Source organism: Hyla sarda, chromosome 5 (genome assembly GCF_029499605.1).
Source record: "Hyla sarda isolate aHylSar1 chromosome 5, aHylSar1.hap1, whole genome shotgun sequence".
In the NCBI taxonomy this organism is placed as follows: Eukaryota; Metazoa; Chordata; class Amphibia; order Anura; family Hylidae; genus Hyla; species Hyla sarda.
In genome coordinates, this window is record NC_079193.1 from 278,810,178 (window position 1) to 278,838,028 (window position 27,851).

Sequence of the window (27,851 nt, forward strand, 5' to 3'; positions counted from 1 at the left end):
AAACTCCGAGCATGCCCTTTGGCTGTCCGTGCATGCTGGGAGTTGTAGTTTTGCAACAGCTGGAGGAACACTGGTTTGGAAACACTAAGTTAAGTAATAAACTTTCAAGTGTTTTGCAACCAAACTTAGTGTTTCCAAACCAGTGTGCCTCCAGCTGTTGCAAAACTACAACTCCCAGCATGCATGGTCTGTCAGTGCATGCTGGGAGTTATAGTTTTGCAACAATTGCAACAGCTGGAGGCACTGAGGTAGGAAACGGACAATGTTTCCCAACTAGTGTGCCTCCAGATGTTGCAAAACTACAACTCCCAGCATGCCCAGACTGCCAAGGCATGCTGGAAGTTGTAGTTCGGCAATATCTGAAGGATCAGATGTTGCCGAACTACAACTTCCAGCATGCTTGGGCAGTCTGGGCATGCTGGGAGTTGTAGTTTTGCAACATCTGGAGGTCCACAGTTTGGAGACCACTGTATAATGGTCTCCAATCTGTGCTCTTCCAGATGTTAGAGAACTACAACTCCCAGCATGCCTGGACAGACTGAGCATGCTGAGATTTGTAGTTTTGCAACATCTGGAAGAGCACAGATTGGAGACCATTATACAGTGGTCTCCAAACTGTGGACCTCCAGATGTTGCAAAACTACAACTCCCAGCATGCCCAGAAAGCCAAAGGCTGTCTGGGCATGCTGGGAGTTGCAGTTTTGAAACTCTCAGAGGCAGCAGTGAGATCGCTTTACGGCGATCTCACTGCTGCCAATGAAGATGCTGCACTGCTGCCGGAAACTCACCTCCGGGACGCAGCGCAGCCGGGACCGCCTGGAGGACGTCGGGACCGCACGGAGGACGCCGGGACCGCTCGGGACACCGCTCGGACTGGTAAGTGATGTCGAGGGACAGGTCAGGGACACTTAGCAGAGCGGTGTGTGTCCCGATCCCCGTGATCGGGACTCACACACCGCGCTGCTAAGTATTCTGATAGCGAAACGCTGCTATCAGCTAGTCAGATTTGACCAGCTGATAGCAGCGATCGCTGGGGGGGGTGGGGGACGAAACCCCCCGTGGTCGCACGGTAAGATGGCTGGCTATCAGTGATAGCCACCATCTTTCCGGGCGCTGCGGGATGCCGCGAGTAGCGGCAGTAATGTCCATGACGTACCTGTATGTCATGGGTCGGGAACACCTTGCCACCCATGACGTACAGGTATGTCATAGGTCGGGAAGGGGTTAACTCTTTGTATCATAGAGGGAACAATGAGTCCAGGGGAGTCCACCTGATAGGACCAACAGTGTACAGAAGGGCCACTTCTGTACTGGGCCACCACACTTCTATATAAAAATCTTAATCCTTCCAGTAGTCATCAGCTGCTGTATGCTCCAAAGGAAGTTCTTTTGTTTTTGAATTTCTTTCCAGTCTGACCACAGTGCTCTCTGCTGACACCAATGTCCATGTCAGGAATTGTCCAGAGGAGGAAAAAATCCCCATAGCAAACCTATCCTGCTCTGGACAGTCCTGACATGGACAGAGGTGTCAGCAGAGAGTACTGTGGTCAGACAGAAAAATTTCCTCTGGAGCATACAGCAGCTGATAAGTACTGGAAGGATTTTTATATAGAAGTAATTTACAAATCTGTTTAACTTTCTGCCACCAGTTGATCAAAAATAAAAAAATGTTTGCCACTGGAGTACCCCTTTAAGCAAAGCCATTTATGGGAAATCTATACAGAGAATATTTGTGTTTCCTTTATAGATATTGGTTATTTCATGCACTTCAGCACAAGTACAGGCAAGACTGGAGACTATGCTACACTTGAAAGCAGGCTCTTCTACCCGGCGAGAAGATTTCAGTGCCTGGATTTTTTTTACTATCATAATGGTAATAAGAATGACACACTTAACATCTGGATAAAGGAATATACTAAAGTCCATTCCAATGGTATTTGGAGGTTAATGGACTCAATAAATGGTAAGTAAAGGAATATACCACTGACTAATACTCTAAAACCTACTTAGCTTCAAGGCTTTTTGATTGTTACATTACTAACAGTACCATGAGGATATGTAGTACACAGTGCCATTCCCAGATTTGTAACGCCGGCTAATACACTGAGTATCTCCCGAACCACACCACAGATCCAGGTAAGTAATGCCTCATTGTAATCCAGTTTACCCACACTATAACCCTGTGTATTGAGTTTACCAGCTTTCAGTTTCCCTTTAAAGGAAAACTGCTGCATTCATTTTTTAAGTCCCCCTGTGCCCAGGCTGCAAACATAAAAAATTAACTTTAACTCACCTTTCTACGTTCCCCAATTGCGGTGATATCGGCGCCCCATTCCTCTGGTGCTGCTGGCTTCTTAGGCTCAAAACGTCACAGTGCAGGCAGCGTATCGTTGGCTGCAGCGATGTCCTGCCTCGGCTGGTGATCGGCTTAGCGCACTGTCATTTAAGGAGCCCAGGAAGCAGGGAGAAGACAGGGCCGGGGCTCCTTACATGACAGTGCACTCAGCCTATCACCAGCTGAGGCCGGACATCGCTGCGCCAGCGATACGCTGCCTGCACTGTGACACTTCGAGCCTAAGAAGCCAGAAGCCATCAGCACCGGAGGAACGGGATGCTGATATCTCAGCAACGGGGGAACGTAGGAAGGTGAGTTAAAGTTTGTTATTTATGTTTTTGCAGCCCGAGCACAGGGGAACTTAAAAAATGTATGCCACAGTTCTCCACACACAACCTAAGGGCAGGCGTGGTGCTGTTTTTAGAAGAAACCCGCTGTTTCCCTAATCATGGATAACCACATACATACTTAAATAGAATTCAAATAGAGAAAAAAAAACAGACATGGTCACACATCCACAACATGCACAATGATCTATTGCTTCTCAGCAACATTTATTAAACTAAAAGGTTGTTAGTGTACTTTATGATCATGAAGTGTTGGGAGACACGACCCAGGGTCTGGTTCTGTCGGCACTGGGGCTGCTCTGCCAGTGGGTCGTTCCCCCTATGGGCACTGGTGTTGCAGCAGTGGTGGTCGACGCTCAGTGCTACGCCATTTTATGCTAGAGATGTTAGGGACCCGCTACTTACAGGTGGCCGTGACATGGCTAGCGGGCTTGCACTTCATGATCATAAAGTACACTAAAGACCTGTTAGTTTAATAAATGATGCTGAGAAGCATTAGATCATTGTGCATGTTGTGGATGTGCGACCATGTCTGTTTCCTCTATTTGTAATCATACTTAAATAGACACTGTCATTTGAACAAACTGTGCATAGATCAATAGTTCAAACAGATATTAGAAACAGTGTAATTCACTGGAGATCAAAATTAGAGAACAATCTTTAGAAGGGGTACACCATATCATTAGAACAGTGTTTTACAAAACAACCAAAGTATATCAACATAAAACCTTTATTTTTCAAAAAACGTGATGATCATAATTAGAGAACAGCAATGACTGTAGCACAGAGAAAGATTGTAAATACATTTTCTGAAGGTTCCAACAGTCAGCAATCAGTAGGAAGTGTTCAGGCCTTTGCTTTGAATGACTTCAGCACATCTGCGCCCCCCACAGGACATCACTAGTCTCTCACACTGCTCTGGTGGGATTTTGCTCCAGTTCTGTGACTGTTGTGGGTTTCTTGGCCATAACTTTGTCACCAAGGATTTTCCAGAGGTTTTCTATTGGGTTTAGATCAGGACTCCGGGCTGGCTTTTTCATTGTTTCAATGTTTTCAGTTTCAGAGAACTGGTCCACATGTTTTGCTGTGTGACAGGGGGCATTGTCCTGCATGAAAATTGCTTCTGATTGAGAGATGAATACAAGGAAGGAACCATGTGTTGTTGAAGAAGGTTCTGATACACACTTGTATTCACTCTGCCTAGCTGTATGAGAGGTCCAACTCCTGCTGCAGTAAACATTCCCCAAACCATGACACATCCTTCTCCACCTTTCACTGACTTCTTTATACACTTTGGGTTCAGTCTTTCCCCAGTTTGTTGACGAACATAATATTTTCCATCAGACCCAAATAAATTAACCACTTAGGGACCCAGGCCGTACAGGTATGCCCTGATGCCCCCTGGTATTTAAGGACCCAGGGCGTACCTATATGCCCATGGGAATTCCGGTCCCTCGCCGGGTGGGGACCGGACCGTGAAACCCCCGTGGGGGTCCTGAGATTCAATTCAGAATGGTGATTAGCGGCGATTGCGGGTCAATCGGGTCTCTAGTGACCCGGAAAAAAGAGTGATAGGTGGTGTACGAGAGTGAGGACGCCACCAGGAGTGAGGTGGCACAGGTACGACCTCACGATCATGTGATTGATCAGTCCGGACGACAGATCAATCACCAAGCCTGCTGACAGGTGATCAGGGCGGCGACCCGGCAAGTCGTGGGTCCTCAGTGGCAGCGGCAGGATACAGCAGAAGGTGAGTTGTTCACCTCCTGTTGTTGCTAAGCAACAACTCCCAACATGCACAGCCAAAGGGCATGCTGGGAGTTATAGTTTTGCGACAGCTGGTGGCAAAACTACAACTCTTAGCATGCCCTTTGGCTGTTTGTGCATGTTTGGGCTTGTAGTTATGCAACAGCTGGAGCACATTTTTTTCTATGAAAAAGTGCGCCTCCAGTTGTTGCATAACTGCAACAACCAGCATGCACAAACAGCCAAAGGGCATGCTGGGCCATGTAGTAGTGTGCCACAGAGAGTTTGAGCTGCGGCTGAAAATTTGCCACAGCTCAAACTTGCAGCGGGAAACTCACTGTAAACCCCCAGCTGTTGCAAAACTACAGCTCCATGCATGCCTTTTGGCTGTCTATGCATGCTGAGAGTTGTAGTTTTGCAACAGCTGAAGGCACACTGGTTGAAAAACACAGAGTTTATTACCAAAGGCTGGGTTCACATCACGTTTTTGCCATACTGTTTTCAATCCGTTTTTCTAAAGAAACCCGTATGGCAAAAAAAAACGGATGGAACAGTATGGGGAAAAAGTAAACTGTATGCGTTTTTTAAAAGTATACTGTTTTTAAAAGTGCATACAGTTCCGTCCGTTTTTATAGAAAAAAAAACATAAGTTTTAGAAAATTTTGTCCATTTTTAGTGGGATGGGTCTTGGGTGGGGACTTTAGGATGCAAATGCGCATGTGCAAAGTAAAAACTATATGGAACCGTATGCGGTTGCAGTACGGTTTTTAAACCGCAATCAAAACTGTGGTTGACCACGAATTTGTCTCCGGTTTAAAAACCGTACTGCAACAACATAATTTTTTATTTTAACATGGACGTCAATGGGAAACGCACATATATACGGTTCCATAAAAACGTATGCAGTATGAAAACGTATACAGTTTTTACTTTGCACATGCGCATTTGCATCCTAAAGTCCCAACCCAAGACCCCTCCCATTAAAAATGGACAACATTTTCAAAAATGTATGTTTTTTTTTTTCTATAAAAACAGACGGAACTGTATGCACAGTATACTGTTAAAAAACGCATGCAGTTTACTTTTTCCCCATACTGTTCCATCCGTTTTTTTGCCATACGGTTTTCTTTAGAAAAACGGATTGAAAACAGTATGGCAAAAACGTGATGTGAACCCAGCCTAACTCAGTGTTTCGCAACGTGTGCCTCCCTGAGGAAGCTTGTTGCGAAACAACGTTGTAGGGGTGGCGTTCTGGCTTAGGGTAAGATGTCCGCTGTATGCTCTTGTGATGTGAGATGGGTGATTTATACTTGAGTCAGATTTTCCAGGATTCCGGTGATTGTTGAACATTTGTGTATGTCTTATCCCGGTTCCTGGGACTCTCTATCCTTTTACCCGCTTATCACTCTCATAATTGTATACTTTACTCATTGTCTTACTCCATGGTGCGGTCATAAAAACTTTTTTCTCTGGGCATTGTGCAATACTGGATTTACATCTATACAGCCATTCTGAGTGTATATGTTTACATATGTTGGTATGTAATTGCTAGTATATTTTTGTACAGCCTATACCCTTTACATGTATATACACCCGGATGGGGGTCACTTTATTATCTCCCATTTTTTATTGATGTTCTGTAGCCCAGTTTTGTCTCTTCCCCTCATCCAGACGCCTCAGTAGTCTGTCCACTGTCGTTCCTTTTAATTCTGTTTTTAAACCAGTCACCACTAATAAAGATTATATATACTTTTTCACTACTTTGTGTCTCTGTGCAATTCTCTTGGGTATTAATTGTGTGCCTCCAGCTGTTGCAAACTACAACTCCCAGCTTGCACTGACAAACCATGCATGCTGGGAATTGTGGTTTTGCAACAGCTGTAGGCACACTGTTTGCAAAACACTGAGTTAAGTAACAAACTGTGTTTTGCAACCAGTGTGCCTCCAGCTGTTGCATAACTGCAACTCCCAGCATGCACGGACAGCCAAAAGGCATGCTGAGAGTTTTACTTTGCAATAGCTGGGGATTTACAGTGAGTTTCCCGCTGCAAGTTTGAGCTGTGGCAAATTTTCAGGAGCAGCTCAAACTCTCTGTGAACCCCCGCCCGCCTGACTCTAAAAACACTACAATACACCTACACAAAATTAATAGTAAAACACTACAGATACACATACCACTACACAGCCCCCCCTGTTACGGCACTGTTTCCAAAACAGAAACACTGCCGTAGGGTATTTTGGTGGTCGATGCAAATCCCCAATTAAGGCCTCAAATGCGCATGGCGCTCTCTTGCTTTGGAGCCCTGTGGTATGTCAAGGCAACAGTTTAGGGCCACATATGGGGTATTTCCATACTCAGGAGAAATTGCATAAACAAATTTTGTGGGGCTTTTTCTCCATTTACCCCTTATGAAAAGGTAAAGTTGGGGTCTACACCAGCATGTTAGTGTAAAAAAAAAATTTATTATTTTTTTTATACTAACATAGTTTTAATTTTCACAAGCATTAAAAGGAAAAAAAAGACCCCCAAAATTTGTAACACAATTTCTCCTGAGTACGGAAATACCCCATATGTGGACGCAAAGTGCTCTGCGGGCGCACAAGATGGCTCAGAAGTGAGAGCGCACCATGTACATTTGAGGTCTAAATTGGTGATTTGCACAGGGGTGGCTGATTTTACAGCAGTTCTGACATAAACACAAAACAATAAATACCCACATGTGACCCCATTTTGGAAACTACACCCCTCACAGAACGTAACAAGGGCTATAGTGAGCCTTAACACCCCACAGGTGTTTGACAAATTTTCGTTAAAGTTGGATTTTGGAATTTTTCACCAAGAAATTATGCAAGTATCGACAAAAATTTACCAGTAACATAAAGTAGAATATGTCAAGGAAAAACTATCTCGGAATCAGAATGGAAAATAAAAGCATTCCAGAGTTATTAATGCTTAAAGGACATCTGCAACATGATTAACACTTATCCCCTATCCACAGGATAGGGGATAAGTGTCTGATCGTGGGGGGGTCCGACCGCTGGGACCTCCTGTGATCTCCTGTACGGGGCCACGGCTGTCCCGTGCAGGGGGCATGCCAGCCGCAGCATGACGTTGCAGCCGGCACGCCTCCTCCATACATCTCTATGGGAGAGGCGGGGAGGCAGCGTTCGTGCCTCCCTGTCTCCCCCATAGAACTGTATGGGGACGGGGAGGAGACGGGGCATCACCGTCGACCTCTAGGTCGACCCTACGTCACCATGAGCGCTAATGGCGGTGCCCAGTTAGGGAGATGGAGGGGGGTCCCAGCGGTCGGACCCCCCGCGATCAAACACTTATCCCCTATCTTGTAGATAGGGGATAAGTGTATATTGCGCTGCAGTTGTCCTTTAAAGTGACAGTGGTCAGATGTGCAAAAAATGCTTGGGTCTTTAAGGTGAAAATGGGCTGGGTCCTTAAGGGGTTAAACTTGCTTTCATCACTAAAATGAACTCTGGAGCACTTCTCCTCTGTCCACACAACATACTCCTTAGCAAAGGTGAGTCTAGCCTTTTAATTTTTTCTGCTAATTTGGTCACTGCAGAGGTTTGGTCACTGCAGAGTGGGCTTTCAGTCCAAATGCTCTTAAACATTGAGACACTGTATGACGAGACAGATCCTTACCCTGTTCATTGCTGAACTGGCGAGCAATTCCAGCTGCAGTTTTGAAACGATTACCCAAGAAATTCTCTGCATTATCCTGTCCTCTCTTGCATTTGTCTTTCGAGGGCGACCAGCCTTTTTGGGGGACTTGAATGAGTTTGTGATGTTGTAAAGATGCAATATTCTAGAAATCACAGACCTGGAATGACCAACTTCTCTTGCTATGGCTGATAGGGTCACCCCTTTGGCCTTCATCTGGACAACCTGCTGCCGGAGGGTTTCAGTCACTTTGGAATGACACACCATTTTTGCAAAGTCAGTGGTGCCAGTAAGGGAAACAAATTTGTAAATTACTTCTATTAAAAAATCTTCACCTTTCCAGTACTTTTTAGCAGCTGTATGCTACAGAGGAAATTCTTTTTTATTTTATTTCTTTTGTGTCTTGTCCCCAGTGCTCTCTGCTGACACCTCTGTCCGTGTCAGGAACTGTCCAGAGCAGCATAGGTTTACTATGGGGATTTTCTCCTGCTCTGGACAATTCCTGATACAGGCATCAGGTGTCAGCAGAGAGCACTGTGGACAAGACAAAAAAGAAATTCAAAAAGAAAAGAATTTCCTCTGTAGCATACAGCTGCTAAAAAGTATTGGAAGGGTAAAGATTTTTTAATAGAAGTCAATTACAAATCTGTTTAACTTTCTGGCACAAGTTCATTTAAAAAAAAATGTTTTCCAACAGAGTACTCCTTTTACCCCTTAAGGACGCAGCCCTTTTTCACCTTAAGGACTGAGCCCTTTTTCGCAATTCTGACCACCGTCGCTTTACGCATTAATAACTCGAAAACTCTTTTACCAAATATTCTGATTCTGAGATTGTTTTTTCGTGACATATTCTACTTTATTTTGGCGGTAAATTTTTTGCGTTACTTCCATCCTTTTTTGGTGAAAAATCCCCAAATTTCATGAAAATGTAGAAAATTTTGCATTATTCTAACTTTGAAGCTCTCTGCTTGTAAGGAAAATGGATATTCCAAATAAATTTTATTTTTCTCCACAAATACAATATGTCAACTTTATGTTGGCATCATAAAATGGACATATTTTTACTTTTTGAAAAAATTAGAGGGCTTCAAATAGAGCAGCAATTTTCAAAAATGTCATGAAAATTGCAAAATCTGAAGGGACAGATGTTACAGAACTACAACTCCCAGCATGTCTGGGCATGCTGAGAGTTGTAGTTTGGCAACATCTGGAGGGCTACCGTTTGGGCAGCACTGTAACAGTGGTCTCCAAACTGTGACCCTCCAGATGTTGTAAAACTACAACTCCCAGCATGCCCAGACAGCCTTTGGCTGTCTGGTCATGCTGGGAGTTGCAGTTTGGTACCCACTAGGAAGGGCAGCAGTAAATGTTGCTTACTGCCCCCTTCCCTTCCCACCCCCCTGCATCGTGATCTCCGCTGTCTCCAGCGACGATCGGCGGTCCCCACGCATCTTCTCCTCCAGGTACCAGCCTCCATCTTCTCCCCACGTTCTGCCCGACATCCAGGGGTGGGCAGAACGGGGAGTTGCTATGGCAACCCACTATCCTGCGCTGCCATTGGTCAGAATCAGTTCTGACTAATGGCAGGGGATAGGAGGTGATCGCAGCACTGCGACCTTGCTCCTATCCCTCAGGATGATTGGGGCTGTCACTGACAGCTCCGATCATCCCTATTTTCCAGGTGATCGGGTCACCAGTAACCTGATCAGCCCGGAATAGCAGAAAAACGCATGTCTGAATTGACATGCGATTTTCTGCGATCGCTGACATAGGGGGTCTCAGGACCCCCCTCGGCGATGTGCTGGGATGCCTGCTGAATGATTTCAGCAGGCATCCCGGTCCGGTCCCCAACCGGCTAGCGGCGGGGACCGGAATTCCCACAGGCATATATGCCCCACGTCCTTTAGGACTCGGGATGCAGGGCGTATGCATACGCCCGGCATCCTGAAGAGGTTAAATAGGGTTTGCCAGATCATAAGAAAATTAGCACCAGTTGCCAGATTAACACTAATAACTTGCAGGTATCTGGAAGTGTTCTCAATTTTTGATCAGTGTTCTTTTTAGATTATCTCATTTACATTTTTTATTTTGTGCTTTAGAATAAATACAATTGATGAAATAAACTTAAAATACTGCTATTTTACTCATTTTACGATACATGCACAAAGGACTACACTATGACCTTGACATTTAGGAAATTGTGCTTTCTCTAATTTTGATCTCCAGTGTATATCCTATTAGACAAAAATGCTTCTTTCTCCTGTTATAAAACTTATCCCCAATTTCCGGCCCCCTAGCTGCTAAAATTGTCTTCTCTGAAAATCAACTCAGCTTTGTACTGTGTCTGCAAGATATGGAATACAAGTCTATGGAGGGGGTATGAGGGAGCTCTGCCTTTCAGCTGTGGGAAAACTGAAAATTAGAGATGAAGCCTGCAGAGTAGAAATCTAGAGAAAAATACAAAACACAAGTTATACAATTTCCAGAAATACATTTTATACATAACCATTTTCTCTTTTATAAATGTCTCTTGAAGGGGAAGGAATTTCCTAAATAAAAGGTGGTTAGTACAGCTCCATCAAAGAGAGAAAACAGCAGGTGGTTAACATGTCATTACTACTTTCAAACAAATTACTATGATACTTATCATAAGAAATAGTAGTAGTAGTAGTAGTAGTAGTAGAGGTGGAGGAGATCACAACTATTAAGATTTTTGCCGTTTTTTTTTTTCTCTCTGACAGGCAAACCAGCTGACTATTGGCAGCTCCATTATTCTTCATTACATGCGACAAATAAATTCAGAATTGTATTTGAAGGCATAAAAGGATTTGGGAAATCTGATGGAGGCTTTTCAATTGATGACATTAATTTATCTGAAACTGTATGTCCTGAAAATGTTTGGCATATTAGAAATTTTTCACGTGACAATGTTAAAAACTATATACGTAGTCCTCCTTACTACTCTAAAGATGGCTATGCATACCAGATTGGACTATATGAATATTCTTCGCCTGAGTCACAAGTCAACATTGCAACTTATTTGCATCTGATATCTGGAGCTAATGACCATGCCCTTCAATGGCCATGTCCATGGAGACAAGCTACAGTAGAGTTCTTGGACCAACACCCAAATGCCCAACAGAGGACGTCAAACATGAAGAGTATAACAACTGATCCTAATCTACTATCAGGTTATGTGTAAAAACAAATATTTCTCTTTAGAACCTTTCTAGAACCTATCATCATTGTTTGTTTGCATTTTAAACTTTTTTTTAAAATAGTGCCATACCATCCACAGGTACGGCACTGACACAACCAATGTCAGAGCTCAGCGCCAGAGCTATGAAAATACCTAATATAGTTAAAGGGGAGATTTATCAAAACCTGTCCAGAGGAAAAGTTGCCCAGTTGCCCATAGCAACCAATCAGATCACTTCTTTCATTTTGCAGAGGCCTTGTTAAAAAAAAGTGATCTGATTGGTTGCTATGGGCAACTCAGCAACTTTTCCACTGGACAGGTTTTGATAAATCTCCCCCAAAGTCTTTAATTGAAACTTTTAGGCAATTTTCTGTAAATTAAAGAAGCACACCCAATTTTTTTCCCCCCATATTATGCACACTCTCCATCACTAGTCTTAAAGCACCAATAGTTTTCCAGCACAGCTGTTTCATTACTCTTACTTTGTCATGTGATCTCCAGTCTGACTCAGTCTCTGGGATAGGGGGTCTTTATTAGTAACATTGCCATTCAGCCTGTTATAAAAAAAATAAATTGACTTACCTCTCACTGCTTCCACGGTGCCTCCGATGTCCTGATGCGGTCCCAAGTGCAAATCGCTGGCCGCAGCGATATCCCACCTCAGCCAGTGATTGGCTGAGCTGCAATGTGACGTATTGGGCCCTTAACACCAAAGAGGACCCATGGATGGAGGATTGCCTCAATATTGTATAATTTTGATCACTAAGTGATCACAAAAATCCTAGTTTCCCATCCACTAGATTAGTGTACAACGTAAATTTTATTAAAATCTATAAATATTAACCCGTTAAAGACCCATGACGTACTGGTACGTCATGAGTCCGCTCCCATTCTAAAATGTGGGGCCACGGCGTGGCCCCGCATCATAGCGGCCCATGGCTAATAGTGCGTGGCACTGATTGTGGCTATTAACCCTTTAGATGCGGCGTTCAAAGTTGAACGCCGTGTCTAAAGTGAAAGTAAATCATTGCCGGTTAGCTCAGGGGGCTGTTCGGGATGTCCACGGTGAAATCGCGGCATCCCGAACAGCTGTGACACAGCAGGGGGGTCCCTTACCTTGCCTCCTGGTGTCTGATCGCCGAATGACTGCTAACTGCTCAGTGCCTGAGATCCAGGCATGAGAAGTCAAGCGGCAGAATCATTGATCAATGGTTTCCTATGAGAAACTATTGATCAATGTAAAAGATCAGTGTGTGCAGTGTTATAGCCCCCTATGGGAGCTATAACAATGCAAAAAAAAAGTTTAAAAAAAGTGAATAAAGATCATTTAACCCCTTCCCTAATAAAAGTTAGAATCACCCCCCTTTTCCCCTAAAAAAAAAAAAAAGTGTAAATAAAAATAAACATATGTGGTATCTGGTGGGAAATGTCCGAATTATAAAAACATATTGTTAATTAAACCGCACGGTCAATGGCGTATGCGAAAAAAAAATTCCAAAGTCCAAAATAGTGTATTTTTGGTCATTTTTTATATCATGAAAAAATGTATAAAAAGCGATCAATAAGTCCTATCAATGCAAAAATGGTACTGCTAAAAACTTCAGATCATGGCGCAAAAAATGAGCCATCATACCGCCCCATATGCGGAAAAATAAAAAGTTATAGGGGTCAGAAGATGACAATTTTAAACGTCTAAATTTTCCTGCATGTAGCCATGATTTTTTCCAGAAGTACAACAATAGCCAACCTATATAAGTAGGTTATTATTTTAATTGTATGGACCCACAGAATAAAGAGAAGGTGTAATTTTTACCGAAAAATGTACTGTGTAGAAACGGAAGCCCCCAAAAGTTACAAAATGGCATGTTTTTTAAATTTTTATTTTGTCTTACAATGATTTTTTTTTTCTGTTTAGCCGTAGAGGCTTGGGTAAAATGACTGACGTCATTCACAAGTAGAATTGGTGGTGCAAAAAATAAGCCATCAAATGGATTTCTAGGTGCAAAATTGAAAGAGTTATGATTTTTTTAAAGGTAAGGAGGAAAAAATGAAAATGCAAAAACGGAAAAACCCCAGGTCCTTAAGGGGTTAAAAACCTCAACCCACTAGTCTCATCGGTATGTAAACAACAACTTAATTTGTAGAAAGTGCCAATAATATGCCTCAATTTGAATAAGATCTGTTTTGGATAGTGTGGCTACAGTCTACCACTATCACTGGACATACAATAGGCATATTATTGGCACTTTCTACAAATGAAGTTGTTGTTTACATACCGATGAGTATTGGGCCCTGGCACCAAAAAGAAGAATCTCGTCAGAAACTGCCAAAATGCAGTAAAAACTTGCAAATACTGCAGCGAAAATTTTACATGCAAGCACAGCCTGAAGACCACAAATCTTATTAAAACACCTCAGTTGTGATTATAGATCAAATCACTTTCGCCTCTTGACTATAATACTCTGAAGCACACACTATTAATAACAAACACATTAAACCTGCACATAGTGTGAACTGACTTCAACCCACTTATGAGTCTAATGAGTGCACATGGATAAACTAGCAGCCTAATAAGATAACCAGGTGCAAACACTCTACCCAATCTCTGCAAAGCCAAAGGATTACTAGAAAATGTAGGTAGCATTACCAGGTCATTTAAGTGATGGATTTTCATCCATTAGGGGCTTAACCCATGTCTGCCACATAAGATAAAATAGGCAACGACAATACATACACAATAACCTTTACATTATTCTCTAATAGCTTTTGTTGCACTATATAAGCAAAAAAAAAAATTAATGTTGGCAGCGTCCCATTTAACTACAAACACATCTTAGTGAGGCACTTACAGTATAATGCGAGGCTAGGTTAAAAGTTAAGACAGAGCAGCATTATGCTGGCAGCCACAAGAGGCCGAGTGTCTCTTCCACTACACTCTGGCACAGATGAATAATATCTTCAAGTGCAGAGGAGAAGAAAGAGGCCATGCTGTGGACTCCACATGAGCTGTAGTAGGAAGGGGAGTCTGGATGTTTTTTTTTATCTTTGTAAGGGGGCTACAAAGGGACTGATATCCACAAGGGGCTATTACCTACAGAGGGGCTGCTAACAACAGGAGCTATAACCTGCAAGGGGCTGTTACCTACCGGGGCTACAACCTACACAGGGCTACTACCTACAAAGGTCTACTACCTACAGGGGAGTTGCTACCAACAGGAAGACTGCTACCTACAGGAACTACTACCTACAAGGGGCTAGTACCTACATGGGGAGGCTACACCCTACAAGTGGACCTACCTACAGATGGCACCTACCTACTTGGGGCACCTATGTAATGGTGGAAACTACGTAAAGGGACCTGTCTACCAACTAGAGCAACCTAACTACCTAATGATGGGGATCTTCCTACTCTTCTCCAACCACCAATCTACTCATTCTACTGTGTGGGACACCAAGGGGGCATTATTACTGTTTGGTGCTGGAAAAAATGGGTTACATGTTCTTATAGAATCTAGGAACTCTTTTCATATACTTTATTAACCCTTTAGATGCGACGTTCAAAGTTGAACGCCGCATCTAAAATGAAAGTGAAACCATGCCGGTTAGGTCAGGGAGCTGTTCGGGATAGCCACGGCGTAATCGCGGCATCCCGAGCAGCTTACATGACAGCTGGAGGATCCCTACCTGCCTCCTTGCTGTCCGATCACCGAATGACTGCTCAGTGCCTGAGATCCAGGCATGAGCAGTCAAGCGGCAGAATCATCGATCACTGGTTTCTTATGAGAAACCAGTGATCAATGTAAAAGATCAGTGTGTGCAGTGTTATAGGTCCCTATGGGAGCTATAACACTGCAAAAAAAAAAAAGTGAATAAAGATAATTTAACCCCTCCCCTATTAAAAGTTTGAATCACCCCCTTTTCCCATAAAAAAAAAACTGTGTAAATAAAAATATACATATGTGGTATCACTGCATGTGGAAATGTCCGAATTATGAAAATATATTGTTAATTAAACCGCACGGTCAATGGCGTACGCGCAAAAAAATAGCAAAGTCCAAAATAGTGCATTTTTGGTCACTTTTTATTTCATGAAAAAATTTATAAAAGGTGATCAATAAGTCCTATCAATGCAAAAATGGTATTCCTAAAAACTTCAGATCACGGCGCAAAAAATGAGCCCTCATACCGCCCCATACACGGAAAAATAAAAAAGTTATAGGGGTCAGAAGATGACAATTTTAAACGAATACATTTTCCTGCATGTAGTTATGATTTTTTCCAGAAGTACGACAAAATCAAACCTATATAAGTAAGGTATCATTTTAATCGTATGGACCTACAGAATAAAGAAAAGGTGTCATTTCTACCAAAAAATGTACTGTGTAGAAACGGAAGCCCCCAAAAGTTACAAAATGGCGTTTTTTTTGTTTTTTTTTTTTCAATTTTGTCTCACATTGATTTTTTTTTCCGTTTCGCCGTCAATTTTTGGATTAAATGACTGACGTCATTACAAAGTAGAATTGGTGGCAAAAAAATGAGCCATCATATGGATTTTTAGGTGAAAAATTTAAAGTTATGATTTTTTTAGAGGTAAGGAGGAAAAAATGAAAATGCAAAAACGGAAAAACCCCGGGTCCTTAAGGGGTTAAACATGCTAATTTTTGTACAAAAAGTTATAATTTTTTAAAAGAAGTAAAACAAAATCAAACCTATAAAAGTTGGGTATCATTTTAATCATATAGGACCTACAGAATAAATAAATAAGGTGTGATGTTCACCGAAAAGTGCACTGCGTGAAATTGAAAGCCCCCAAAACTTACAAAATGGTATTTTTTTTTTCAATTTTGCCCCACAAATAATTTTGATTTTGCCATAGATTTTGTAGTAAAAGGATTGATGTCATCACAAAGTAAAATTGGTTGTTCAAAAAACAAGCCCTTACATGGATCTGTAGGTGAAAAATTAAAAGCGTTATGATTTTAAGAATGGGAGGAAGAAAAAATGAAAGTGCAAAAGTTAAAAATGGCCTCAAGGGGTTAAAGGGGTACTCTGGTGGAAAGCTTTTTTTTTTTTTTTTTTTTAATTAACTGGTGCCAGAAAGTTAAACAGATTTGTAAATTACTTCTATAAAAAATCTTAATCCTTCCAGTACTTATTAGCTGTTGAATACTACAGAGGAAATTATTTTCTTTTTGAAACACACTGCTCTCTGCTGACATCATGACCACAGTGCTCTCTGCTGACATCTCTGTCCATTTTAGGAACTGTCCTGAGCAGCATATGTTTTCTATGGGGATTTTCTCCTACTCTGGACAGTTCTTAAAATGGACAGAGGTGTCAGCAGAGTGCACTGTGGTCATGATGTTAGCAGAGAGCTTTGTGTTTCAAAAGTAAAATAATTTCCTCTGTAGTATTCAGCAACTAATAAGTACTGAAAGGATAAAGATTTTTTAATAGAAGTCATTTACAAATCTGTACCCCTTTAAAGAAACTGTTCCTAGCAATTCTTTACCAATAATGTTACAGTCAATATCTCATCTCTATAATAGTCAAAATGCTTTGAAACTAGAGTCTGAAGATTTTTGTGTATTAACAATTGTATTAATTTACAGATAATAAACTGGAATGGGATAATCCTTCAGTAATTGGAATTAATCAAGTATTTCCTAATGGAACGTACTACAAAACTACAAAAGGAATGGGAAAATTTTTATTTACAACTGAAGAATGGCTTTATAGAAGAGATTTCCTGAAAGGAGGAGATGCTTTCATTCTTATATCTATGGAAGGTATCATATTAAGTGACATATTAAGAAAATGTAATAGCTTATAAAATAACACCGTTTGGCAGCAGGATATCTATTTAAGTCACCCAGTAACTTCTGAGGCTTAGACTTGTATGGGAAGTTAGGTAAATCCGTATCCTGTATGCTATAGTCTCGGGCTACAAAACTGCCAGGAGATTTAAAGAGATATCCTGCTGCCACAGTGTGATCGGAGTTAGGCTTAAAGGGGTACTCCGCTGCTCAGCGTTTGGAACAAACTGTTCCAAACGCTGGAGCTGGCGCCGGGAGCTCATTACGTCATAGCCCCACCCCCTCATGACACCCTGCCCCCTCAATGCAAGTCTATGGCAGGGGGTGTGACAGCCTTCACGCCCCCTCCCATAGACTTGCATTGAGGGGGTGGGGCTATTACATCACAAGCTCCCGACACCAGCTCCAACGTTCGGAACAGTTTGTTCGAAATGTTGAGCAGTGGAGTACCCCTCTAAAGAGCATACATGTGTTTTCTGGCAAACATTTTGCAATTTTTCCTGGCGTGGGAATGTACCCTTACAGCTATTCAACAGTGCCTGCAGCTTTTAGCAGCATATAGAGCTGACAGATTCTATTTAAAAAAAACTGTCATTTTTTGGATAAATGTTTTTACCCAAAATAGATTGGAAATAAAGAACATGTTCATCACTTTCGCATCCTTTGAAAAAGTGGCCGATTTTTCCCCCTAATGGCACTAATGGCCAGATTTTCAATGACAACAATGGAACCCATTATTAAAATCAACTGATTTTTAACAGTATAAATGCTGTGGTACGGCTAAAAGAACAGCCCATTTTACTGTGAGTAAACATGGCCTCATTAATAAAGCATCTATGTGATATCAGCCTGAATACTGTCTAAAATCAATAGGCATTGTGTTAGGCCTCTTTCACACTGCTGTGGAGCTACATGGACCAGTCCATTGGAACAACGGGGGTTAAGCGGAGAAAAAATATTGCATGCACTTTTTTTTTCTCCACTAAACTCTGGTAAACTTCCGGATTCCCGACGACCCCATTCAAGTCAATGTGATCCATCGGGATCAGGTGGTGATCCGGTGGTGTCAGTTGTGTTCTGACGCCTTTCGCAAAAAAAAGGGGCAAACTGACCCAGAACGGGATGAATCACAACGGCAATGTGAACCTAGCCTAACAGTGTATCTTAGTTTTAGGCTGTGCCATATATCAGCACGATAAATAACCATGCAACATAAACAAATAATGAAAGAGCAACTGTGAATGTAGTCTAGTCATGGCTCTTGCAAAAATGTTTTTAGTTGCATACTTTTTTGTGCAAGGAGGTTGAGGTCACCCTATGTCATATTATTGTATAGACTATAGTATTTAATTATTATTCATCTTCGTTTCTAAAATCACTATTTCTATATTTTCGTAGATATATCCCACCTAACTCAGTCACAACCATTGCCGCAACCAACTCCTAGTTGGACTTCTAAAGTCCCAATTTTACCAATACATTGTCAAGTGAATATTTGTCAAAATAATGGTGTCTGTGTTGTGGAAAACTTTAAATCAGTATGCAGGTTAGTATGATTATATTTCCACTTTGTTCATTTTGTATATATATTTTTAATATATGATTGACCATAAATAGATGATCAATGTCATAATATAGTATATGATACTGTACAGGGTTTTATTTTGTGCATATAAAAAATAGGCCTATTAATTATCATATGTTTCCTTCAAATCCTACTTCAATTTACAGATATTTTGAGAATTTTATTCCCTTAGTAATTTTCTTGATAATCATCAATGATCAACACTTTCATTTCTTTATACAAAATCTCATTAATGGCCTCTTTGCTCATTCTCCACCCTAAAAAGTGCTGATTCTGCATTCAGTTGAAGGCAAAAAATGGATATAAAAAGTCTACATACCCTTTTAAAATGCCAGGTTCTTGTGATGTTAAACAATGAGACAAAGATAAATCATGTCTGACTTTTTTTTATTTACCTTCAAGCCCTTAACGAAGCAGGACTTATATTCACATCCTGCATCGGCTCCAGTTAAGTGAAGCGCACTCAGGGACTGAGCCCGCTTCATACCCGGCAGGTCCCGGTTGCTGTCAGCAACCAGGACCCGCGGCTAATTCCGGACATCGACGATAATGATGTCCGGTATTAACCCTTTAGACGCCGCAATCAAAGTTGATCACAATGTCTAAAACGCAGTTGCCGGTTAGCTCAGTAGGCTGTTCGGGTTCACTGCTGTGAAATTGAGGCGTCCCGAACAGCTGAGAGATGTACACGTAAAAAAATGGCGTACACGTATTTCTGGGTCACTTTGTATACCCTAAAAAAATGTATTAAAAAAACGATCAAAAAGTCCATCAAAGCAAATATGGTACAGATAAAAACTTCAGATCATGGTGCAAAAAATTAGCCCTCATACATCCCTGTATATGGTAAAATAAAAAAAAGTTATAGGGGGTCAGAAGATTTTAAACATATTCATTTTGGTCCATGTAGTTATAATTTCTTTTAAATGGGCAGTGTCACCAACTTTATTTTTTGATATGTTGTAGTACTTATGTACTACAAAATATCTCTAATATACTTTTATTATTTTTTTTTTCATTAAAAAGGTTTAATTTACATTTAAAAACAGTCCACTGAAAAAGGACTGATTTTGGAGTGGCAATCAGTCCTTTTTCAGTTAGGCTGCACTCGTCCCTGCCTGTCAATCAGACAGACGGGAGCGAGCGCATTGGCTCCCCGGCCACTGGCTGGGAGACCACTCCTCCCGCACATCGCCGCCGCCGCTGTCCCTGCACGCCCGCTGCCGGACTCTGCAGTAACTACAAGTGTAATGAGGGAACGGGGTATGCGGGGCGGGGGGGGGGGAGGGAACGGGCTAGTGCCGTGGGGGGGGGGGGGGCTAGCATTAAAAAAAATAGGATGGTGGGAGCTACCCTTTAAGTAGTAAAATAAAATAAAACCTATATAAATTATCTATTCTTGTAACCAAATGGACTTACAGAATAAAGATATGGTGTCATTTTTACCGAAAAGTGCACTGCATAGAATCGGAAGCCCCCAAAAGTCACAAAATAGCATTTTTTTCCAATTTTGCCCCACAAATATTTTTTTTCCGGTTTCATCGGAAATTTTGTGGTGAAATGATTGATGTCATTACAGAGAACAATTGGTGGTGCAAAAAATAAGCCCTCATATGGGTCTGGTGCAAAACTGAAAGTGTTATGATTTTTAGAAAGTGATGATGAAAAAATGAAAGTGCAAAAATGGAAAAACCCTGCATCCTTAAGGGGTTAATGTGACTTAAAATGTTAAAAATTCAATTGCAAAACAAACTGAAATCTTTGAGGGTGAGTGAACTGGTTGCATAAGTGTGCCCACCCTCTTATAACTGGAGATGTTGCTGTGTTCAGAACTAACTAATCACATTCAAACTCATGTTAGGGTGCATTCACACCATGTTTTTGCAATACAGTTCCCGTATCAGGTTTTTGATGAAAAACGGATTCCTCAAAACCTGACTAAACTGTATCAAAACATGTGAACAAATTTTAACCCGTATACAGGTAAAAACTGTATACGGTTTGAAAAATGATGTCCGGTTCCATCAGTTTTTCACTTTTCACTCCATTTTGAATAAAGTTTCACTTGTTTGATTGAAATTCCAAGAAAAAAACTGTGCAAAGTCAAAAAACTTATGGTGAAAACCGGATGGAACTGTATGCACATACAGTTCCCATTGACTCCCATGTTAAAAAAAAAAAAACGTATACGGTTTAATACAGTTTTTCACCCGGACCAAAAACCTTGGTAGACTCCGTTTTTGGGTAGGGAAAAAAAACCTTACAAAACCATACAGGATGCAAAACGGACACAACCTGATGCATCTTTTGGCACACGGTTTTCAATGGAGAGTCAATGCATACGGGTTTCAATACGGTTCTGTACGGTTTTCACATTGAAAACGTATACGGGAACTGTATTGCAAAAACGTGGTGGGAATGCACCCTTAACTAGAAGTTGTTACATACCTCATCATTTAAATTGGCTCTGAATACTCACAAAGTTGTTCTAGTGAGATTTCCCTTTGCTTAGGCCTAGCTTATACCAGCGTTGAGCTTCATTCAGAGGAGCTCCGCTGGATGAGTCTGTTCAAACTACGGGACTTAAAGGAGATCTGGGGTGTATAATCTGCAGGATAGGAGATAAGTGTCTGATCGTGTGGGAGGGGGGGGAGGTCCGAATGCTGGGAGTAGTAGCGTTGCAGAAGGGTAAAGAGATATATGCAAGGCTATTTCCCCACTACCCGTCATCTCAGACTAGGCTAGCCAAACCAGCACCTATACCCACGGTGAAAAAATAGAAAATAAATCACACAAAATATTGGCGCTCAAAGTCTTAGAAATCTGGACTCCCACTAAGATATGTTTTTAATATTAATAAAAATGATAATAAAAATTGGTATATCACCCATTATCAGTAGGTCTTAGGGCCCTTGTAAACCTATTTATTCAGATAGAGTATTACAATAAAATGTAGAAAATACAACAAATGCTAAAAACGATAATAAAAAATCATCATGATTTTTATTATTATTTTTAGCATTTGTTGTATTTTCTATATTTTATTGGGATACTGTTTCTGATTAAGTACCGTATTTATCGGCGTATAACACGCACTTTTTAGGCTAAAATTTTTAGCCTAAAGTCTATGTGCATGTTATACGCCGATACACCCCCAGGAAAGGCAAGGGGAGAGAGGCCGTCGCAGCCCGCTTCTCTCCCCCTGCCTTTCCTGGGGTCTAGAGCCCTACTGCCGGCCCTTCTCTCCCCCTGGCTATCGGCGCCGCTGCCCGTTCTGTCCCCCTTACTATCGGTGCCCCATTGCCGGCACCGATAGCCAGGGGGAGAGAAGCGGCGCCGACAGCCAGGGGGAGAGAAGGAGCAGCGGCACCCATTGCCGGCGCCGCTGCCCCGTTGCCTCCCCCATCCCCGGTTGCATAATTACCTGTTGCCGGGGTCGGGTCCAGGGGGAGAGAAGGGCCGGCAGCAGGGCTCTAGACCCCAGGAAAGGCAGGGGGAGAGAAGTCGGCAGCGACGGCCTCTCTCCCCTGCCTTCCCTGGTGGTGTATCGAGGTATACACGCACACACACGCACCCTCATTTTACCATGGATATTTGGGTAAAAAACTTTTTTTACCCAAATATCCTTGGTAAAATGAGGGTGCGTGTTATAGGCCGGTGCGTGGTATACCCCGATAAATACGGTAGGTTCACAAGGATAAACAACTTTTGACATAACTTGTTTTTCATCACAGTAACACTGTTAACATTGTTAACATTTTATTTGCGACTTATGCAAAGGGGCCTATTGACAGTATATACAAGCTAAAATGAAATAATAAAAATAATAAAAATTACAAAGAATGTAAATGTGTGTGACATAGGTCAGTGATAGAGTCTACATACTACCTTGCTACTTTCCAGATTAATAATGTGAATGTTTTTGTTCTAACTTAAACAGGTACTTCTTTCAAATCAATAACTCAGGCTTTAAAGGGGTACTCCACTGGAAAACATTTTGTTTTTAAATCCATTGGTTCCAGAAAGATAAATATATTTGTAAATTACTTCTATAAAAAAATCTTAATCCTTCCTAAAATGGACAGAGGTGTCAGCAGAGAGCACTGTGGACAGGCAGAAAGGAAATTCAAAAGAAAAGAACTTCCTGTGGATCATAACAGCAGCTGATAAGTACTGGAAGGATTAAGATTTTTTTAATTGAAGTAATTTACAAATCTGTTTATCTTTCTAGAACCAATTGATTTAAAAAAATAAATTCCAGTGGAGTACCCCTTTAAAGCCTGTGTTATTGATTTGAAAGAAGTACCTGTTTAAGTTCGAACAAAAACATTCACATTATTAATCTGGAAAGTAGCATGGTAGTATGTAGACTCTATCACTGACCTATGTCACACACATTTACATTCTTTGTAATTTTTATTATTTTTATTATTTCATTTTAGCTTGTATATACTGTCAATATGCACCTTTGCATAAGCCACAAATGAAATGTTAACAATGGATTTTGCATATATGTTATCTATGAAAGCCAAAATCAGTACAGTCTACATGGGCCATATGATAGACCTTTCTACCATTTTAATCCCTAAATAACAAAAAGCCTATTTTCTTATAGCTAATGTTGACAACTTCTTTTTAGTCTGGCCATCTATAATGTGCTATAAAAGCAGCCAATCAGGCTAACAGGATGCTAGGCTGTACAAAGATAACATGTTCTTGTACCTGACTTTGATATCTGTCAGTATATCAAAGGATAGGTTCTAGCACTAGACTTCCTTAACCTCTTCAGGACGTGGGGCGTATGCATACGCCCTGCATCCCGAGTCCTTAAGCATGTAGGGCGTATGCATATGCCCGTGGGAATTCCGGTCCCCGCCGCTAGCCGGTTGGGGACCGGACCGGGATGCCTGCTGGAATCATTCAGCAGGCATCCCGGCACATCGCCGAGGGGGGTTCCTGAGACCCCCCCCATGTCGGCGATCGCAGAAAATCGCATGTCAATTCAGACATGCGATTTTATGCTATTCCGGGCTGATCGGGTCTCTGTTGACCCGATCACCCAGAAAATAGGGATGATCGGAGCTGTCAGTAACAGCCCCGATCATCCTGAGGGATAGGAGCGAGGTCGCAGTGCTGCGATCTCCTCCTATCCCCTGCCATTGGTCAGAACTGAATTCTGACCAATGGCAGCGCAGAACAGTGCGCTTCCTACTGCCCTTCCTAGTGGGTGCCAAAATGCAACTCCCAGCATGCCCAGACAGCCAAAGGCTGTCTGGGCATGCTGGGAGTTGTAGTTTTGCAACATCTGGAGGGTCACAGTTTGGAGACCACTGTTACAGTGGTGCCCAAACGGTAGCCCTCCAGATATTGCCAAACTACAACTCTCAGCATGCCTAGACTGCCCAGGCATGCTGGGAGTTTTAGTTCTGTAACATCTCTTCTGTAACATTCTGAAAATTGCTGCTCTATTTTGAAGCCCTTCAAAAAGTAAAAATATGTCCATTTTATGATGCCAACATAAAGTGGACATATTGTATTTGTGAATAAAAATAAAATTTATTTGGAATATCCATTTTCCTTACAAGCAGATAGCTTTAAAGTTAGAAAAATGCTAAATTTTCAAAATTTTCATGAAATTTGGGGATTTTTCACCAAAAAAGGATGCAAGTGACGCTGAAAATTTACCACCAAAATAAAGTAGAATATGTCACGAAAAAAATATCTCAGAATCAGAATATTCGGTAAAAGCGTTTTAGAGTTATTAATGCGTAAAGTGACGGTGGTCAGAATTGTGAAAAAGGGCTCAGTCCTTAAGGTGAAAAAGGGCTGCGTCCTTAAGGAGTTAAAGAGTAGCTCCCACCATCCTTTTTTTTTTCTGTCCCTGCCTATTGCCTATCTATCCCTAACCCCTTTTCTGCCTTAAACATTTTTTTTATAATCTTAGAAATGCCTTTTGTCTGCCTGGCAGTGTGCTCACGTACCAGGAAGACTTCCCCAGCATGCTTGACATCGCTGATGCCTGCTGGGGGGGGGCGACTTCTGCCCTTAGTTCACCTATACAGGGTGCCTCCAGCTGTTTCACCACTACATCTCCCAGATTGCCCTGACATCTATTGGCTGTCAGGATATCCTGGGAGTTGTAGTGGTGAAACAACTGGAGGCACCCTGTGTTGAAGACAATATCTTTGTTACTGCTGCGCAACCCGCTCCCCCGAACCACGCAACCCTGAACCCCGTGTATGCAGGGACCCGGGGACAGTGTGCGCGCATCCTCTGTTCTCAGCGCTCGCTCCCACCTGTCTGATTGACAGGCAGGGAGCGAGCGTAGCCTGAATGAATTAGGACCGATTGCCCGGCCGGCATCGGTCCGAATGCCGGTGTGACATCACCCCAGGCTGCAGGTTTTCACATGTAAAATAAACTATTTTAATAAAATAAATAAATAAATAATGAAACTATATTGGAGATATGTTGTAGTACATAAGTATTACAACATATCAAAAAAAAAAGTTGGTGACAGTGCCCATTTAAGAGCTAGTTGAACAGGTTGTCTCATGACAAAAACCCTTTTCCATATGGCCTATTAGGGCATAGGGATTTTATAGTGGGGTTCCCCTGCTTGCCCCCTCACTTTATGTACCACATTGAAACACCATGGCAACTGGAGCTCTGACAATGGCCTCTGTTGCCATGGCTACAGAAGCCAATCAGACTCTGTGAAAAAATAAATGTGAAAAATATTGCACCAAATTTATCAATCCCTCTGAATAGTACAATAAATTGTCATAGCTAAGCAAAAACAAAGCAAAAATAGATGACTTCATTGCTCACTTGCTCTTGCTTGCAAGCCGCGCTCCCTACTGCAAGTCATGTCTCGACAAAGGCACGTTTCATTTTGTTTTCAGCCTACAGTCTCCTACAAGCTCAGCCCCACTTGAGGATGGGATATGAGGATGGGATATGAGGATGGGATATGAGGATGGGATATGAGGATGGGATATGAGGATGGGATATGAGGACGGGATATGAGGACGGGATATGAGGACGGGATAGGAGGACGGGATAGGAGGACGGGATAGGAGGACGGGATATGAGGACGGGATATGAGGAGGACAGGATATGAGGACGGGATATGAGGACGGGATATGAGGAGGACGGATATGAGGAGGACGGATATGAGGACGGGATGTGAGGACAGATATAAGAATGGTATATGAGGCCATGATAGCAGGACAAGATATAAGGTTGAGAAATGAGGACAAGAGCTTCATTGTTGCTTTTCCTCTCGTACAAGGTTTAGGCAGAAAGACCGGGCAACGCAGAGAACTCAGCTAGTTATGTAATAATATAAATGATTGTCCAGAATTTCTTTTCCCGTAAAATCTTCTCACATAAAAGTTGACCAAATGTCCATAGTAACCAATCAGTCTTTCAAACTGATTGGTTGCTATGGGCAACTGCTCCACTTTTCCTCTGCACAGGTTTTGATAACACAGAAACTCTAATATCAAAAAGAAAATGATTTGTCTGTTCTCTACAGGTGTATAACGTCTGGAGAGTGGTGGTACGTGGGTGAGAGATGTGAGACAAGAATCCCCAGCAAAGGCAACATGTGGAAAATGTCTTTCTTATGTGCAATGCTTCTATCCTTGTTTTCAATCATACTAGTGAATACAGCATAAGAATGTTATATGAGCAGAATATGAAAATGCCATAAAGCATACAAACATTACAGTGTCTTGGTATTTATTGCAGGCATTCATAAATTATTGGTATTCATTACAGGTATTCACAGTCACCACCACCGCCACCATACAAGATACCAAAATATCCATATAATTTTATGAGCTTGGCTCTTTTCTGGCTGTGACATATACAGTATGATAAAGGACACAATATGAATATAGAAGAACATTCATAGTAGGAAATGTATCATTAGAGTTGTGCTATCTTTTTAAAAGTTCAGTTCAGTGGTATAAACATTTTTTCAAAAACGTTTGGTTAGCAGAGAACTGGCAATGCAAGAATCCTCAAAATGTGTATAACACTACCTAAGAGCTCTAGAGCCATGTAAAACACTGAAGGGGTGACCTAGGAATGTATTCAAGACATTTTAAAGGCTATTTTAATGTCAAAGCGCCAAAATAAAAGTGCATAAAGTATCCCTTTTTGTTGGCAGATGCCTTCTGGCATTAAAATGCACACAGAGATATCGGAAGACGCAATGGCTTTTCTCAAGTGTCCAAAATCTTCTCCTGCTTTTGAGAGTTGCAATAGGGTTGGTGTTCCAAAATAGTCAAGAAGGAATAGCTTTTGTAAACTTTGAACAGTTGAAAAAAAAAATCCTTATTTTTTGAATCATGGTGGGTTGGGTATGCGTAGGTTTGGCTGGTAGTTGCAGTACATCCCTTTGGTTATGACATATGTTAGTTTGAATACCGGATGTAAAAACGTTGTCACCATATACTCCAATGTAAAGATGTTACTGCTGCCTGCTCCTGCAGCCTCTTGCAGGGGTAGTGCTGACAGAGGGAGTGGAGCCACAGGGAGGTGTTTGCTGTTAGCCATGGCAAACTGTCTGCGTACCTTTTCCCTATAAAATACAATTTGTACTCAGGGCTTAAACTAGTGCTTGTAGCTACAACGTTGTATACCTGTATAAGTACCTAATCTTAACAAAGTGGTCAGATGTGTGACATAAACCGCGTCCGAGGGCACACGTATAGAGCATACCCTGTGGATAGCTGAATAAAATAAGGGAGGGATGGGAAGGTTTTGCCAAAACGCCCCACCCTGGTTCAGGGAGCCTTAAATACTCACGCCCCCTAACTGGATCATATAGACTCCACCTAAAGGCCGGGGTGGGGCGTGTTACTCCAGCCCCTCATATAAATACAGCCCTGACAGGTTTAATACTTGTACTCAGGGCTTACACTAGTGCTTGTAGCTACATCGTTGTATACCTACCTGTATAAGTACCTAATCTTAACAAAGCGGTGAGATGTGTGCCATGAACCACATCCGAGGGCTGCCTATAGAAGGCAAAAGTCAACCTAGAAGGTTAAATAATATTCATAAATATCATACACCTATACCACACACTTGTCATTAGAGATGAGCGAACTTACAGTAAATTCGATTCGT

General features: G+C 41.8%; 1 protein-coding gene across 2 annotated transcripts in view; it reads left to right on the top strand.

Moving 5' to 3' along the window:
• Nucleotides 1-26,421, top strand: part of LOC130274032 (meprin A subunit beta-like) — a 142,592-nt gene extending 116,171 nt beyond the window's left edge. For both annotated transcript variants that reach the window (XM_056521783.1, XM_056521782.1), the window contains exons 10-14: nucleotides 1,748-1,963; nucleotides 10,849-11,298; nucleotides 16,919-17,095; nucleotides 18,521-18,668; nucleotides 26,248-26,421. In XM_056521783.1, the coding sequence (XP_056377758.1) occupies nucleotides 1,748-1,963; nucleotides 10,849-11,298; nucleotides 16,919-17,095; nucleotides 18,521-18,668; nucleotides 26,248-26,389 (1,133 nt within the window). In that variant the 3' untranslated portion in view covers nucleotides 26,390-26,421. The remainder of the gene's footprint in view (nucleotides 1-1,747; nucleotides 1,964-10,848; nucleotides 11,299-16,918; nucleotides 17,096-18,520; nucleotides 18,669-26,247) is intronic.
• The last annotated feature ends 1,430 nt before the right edge of the window (nucleotides 26,422-27,851 follow it).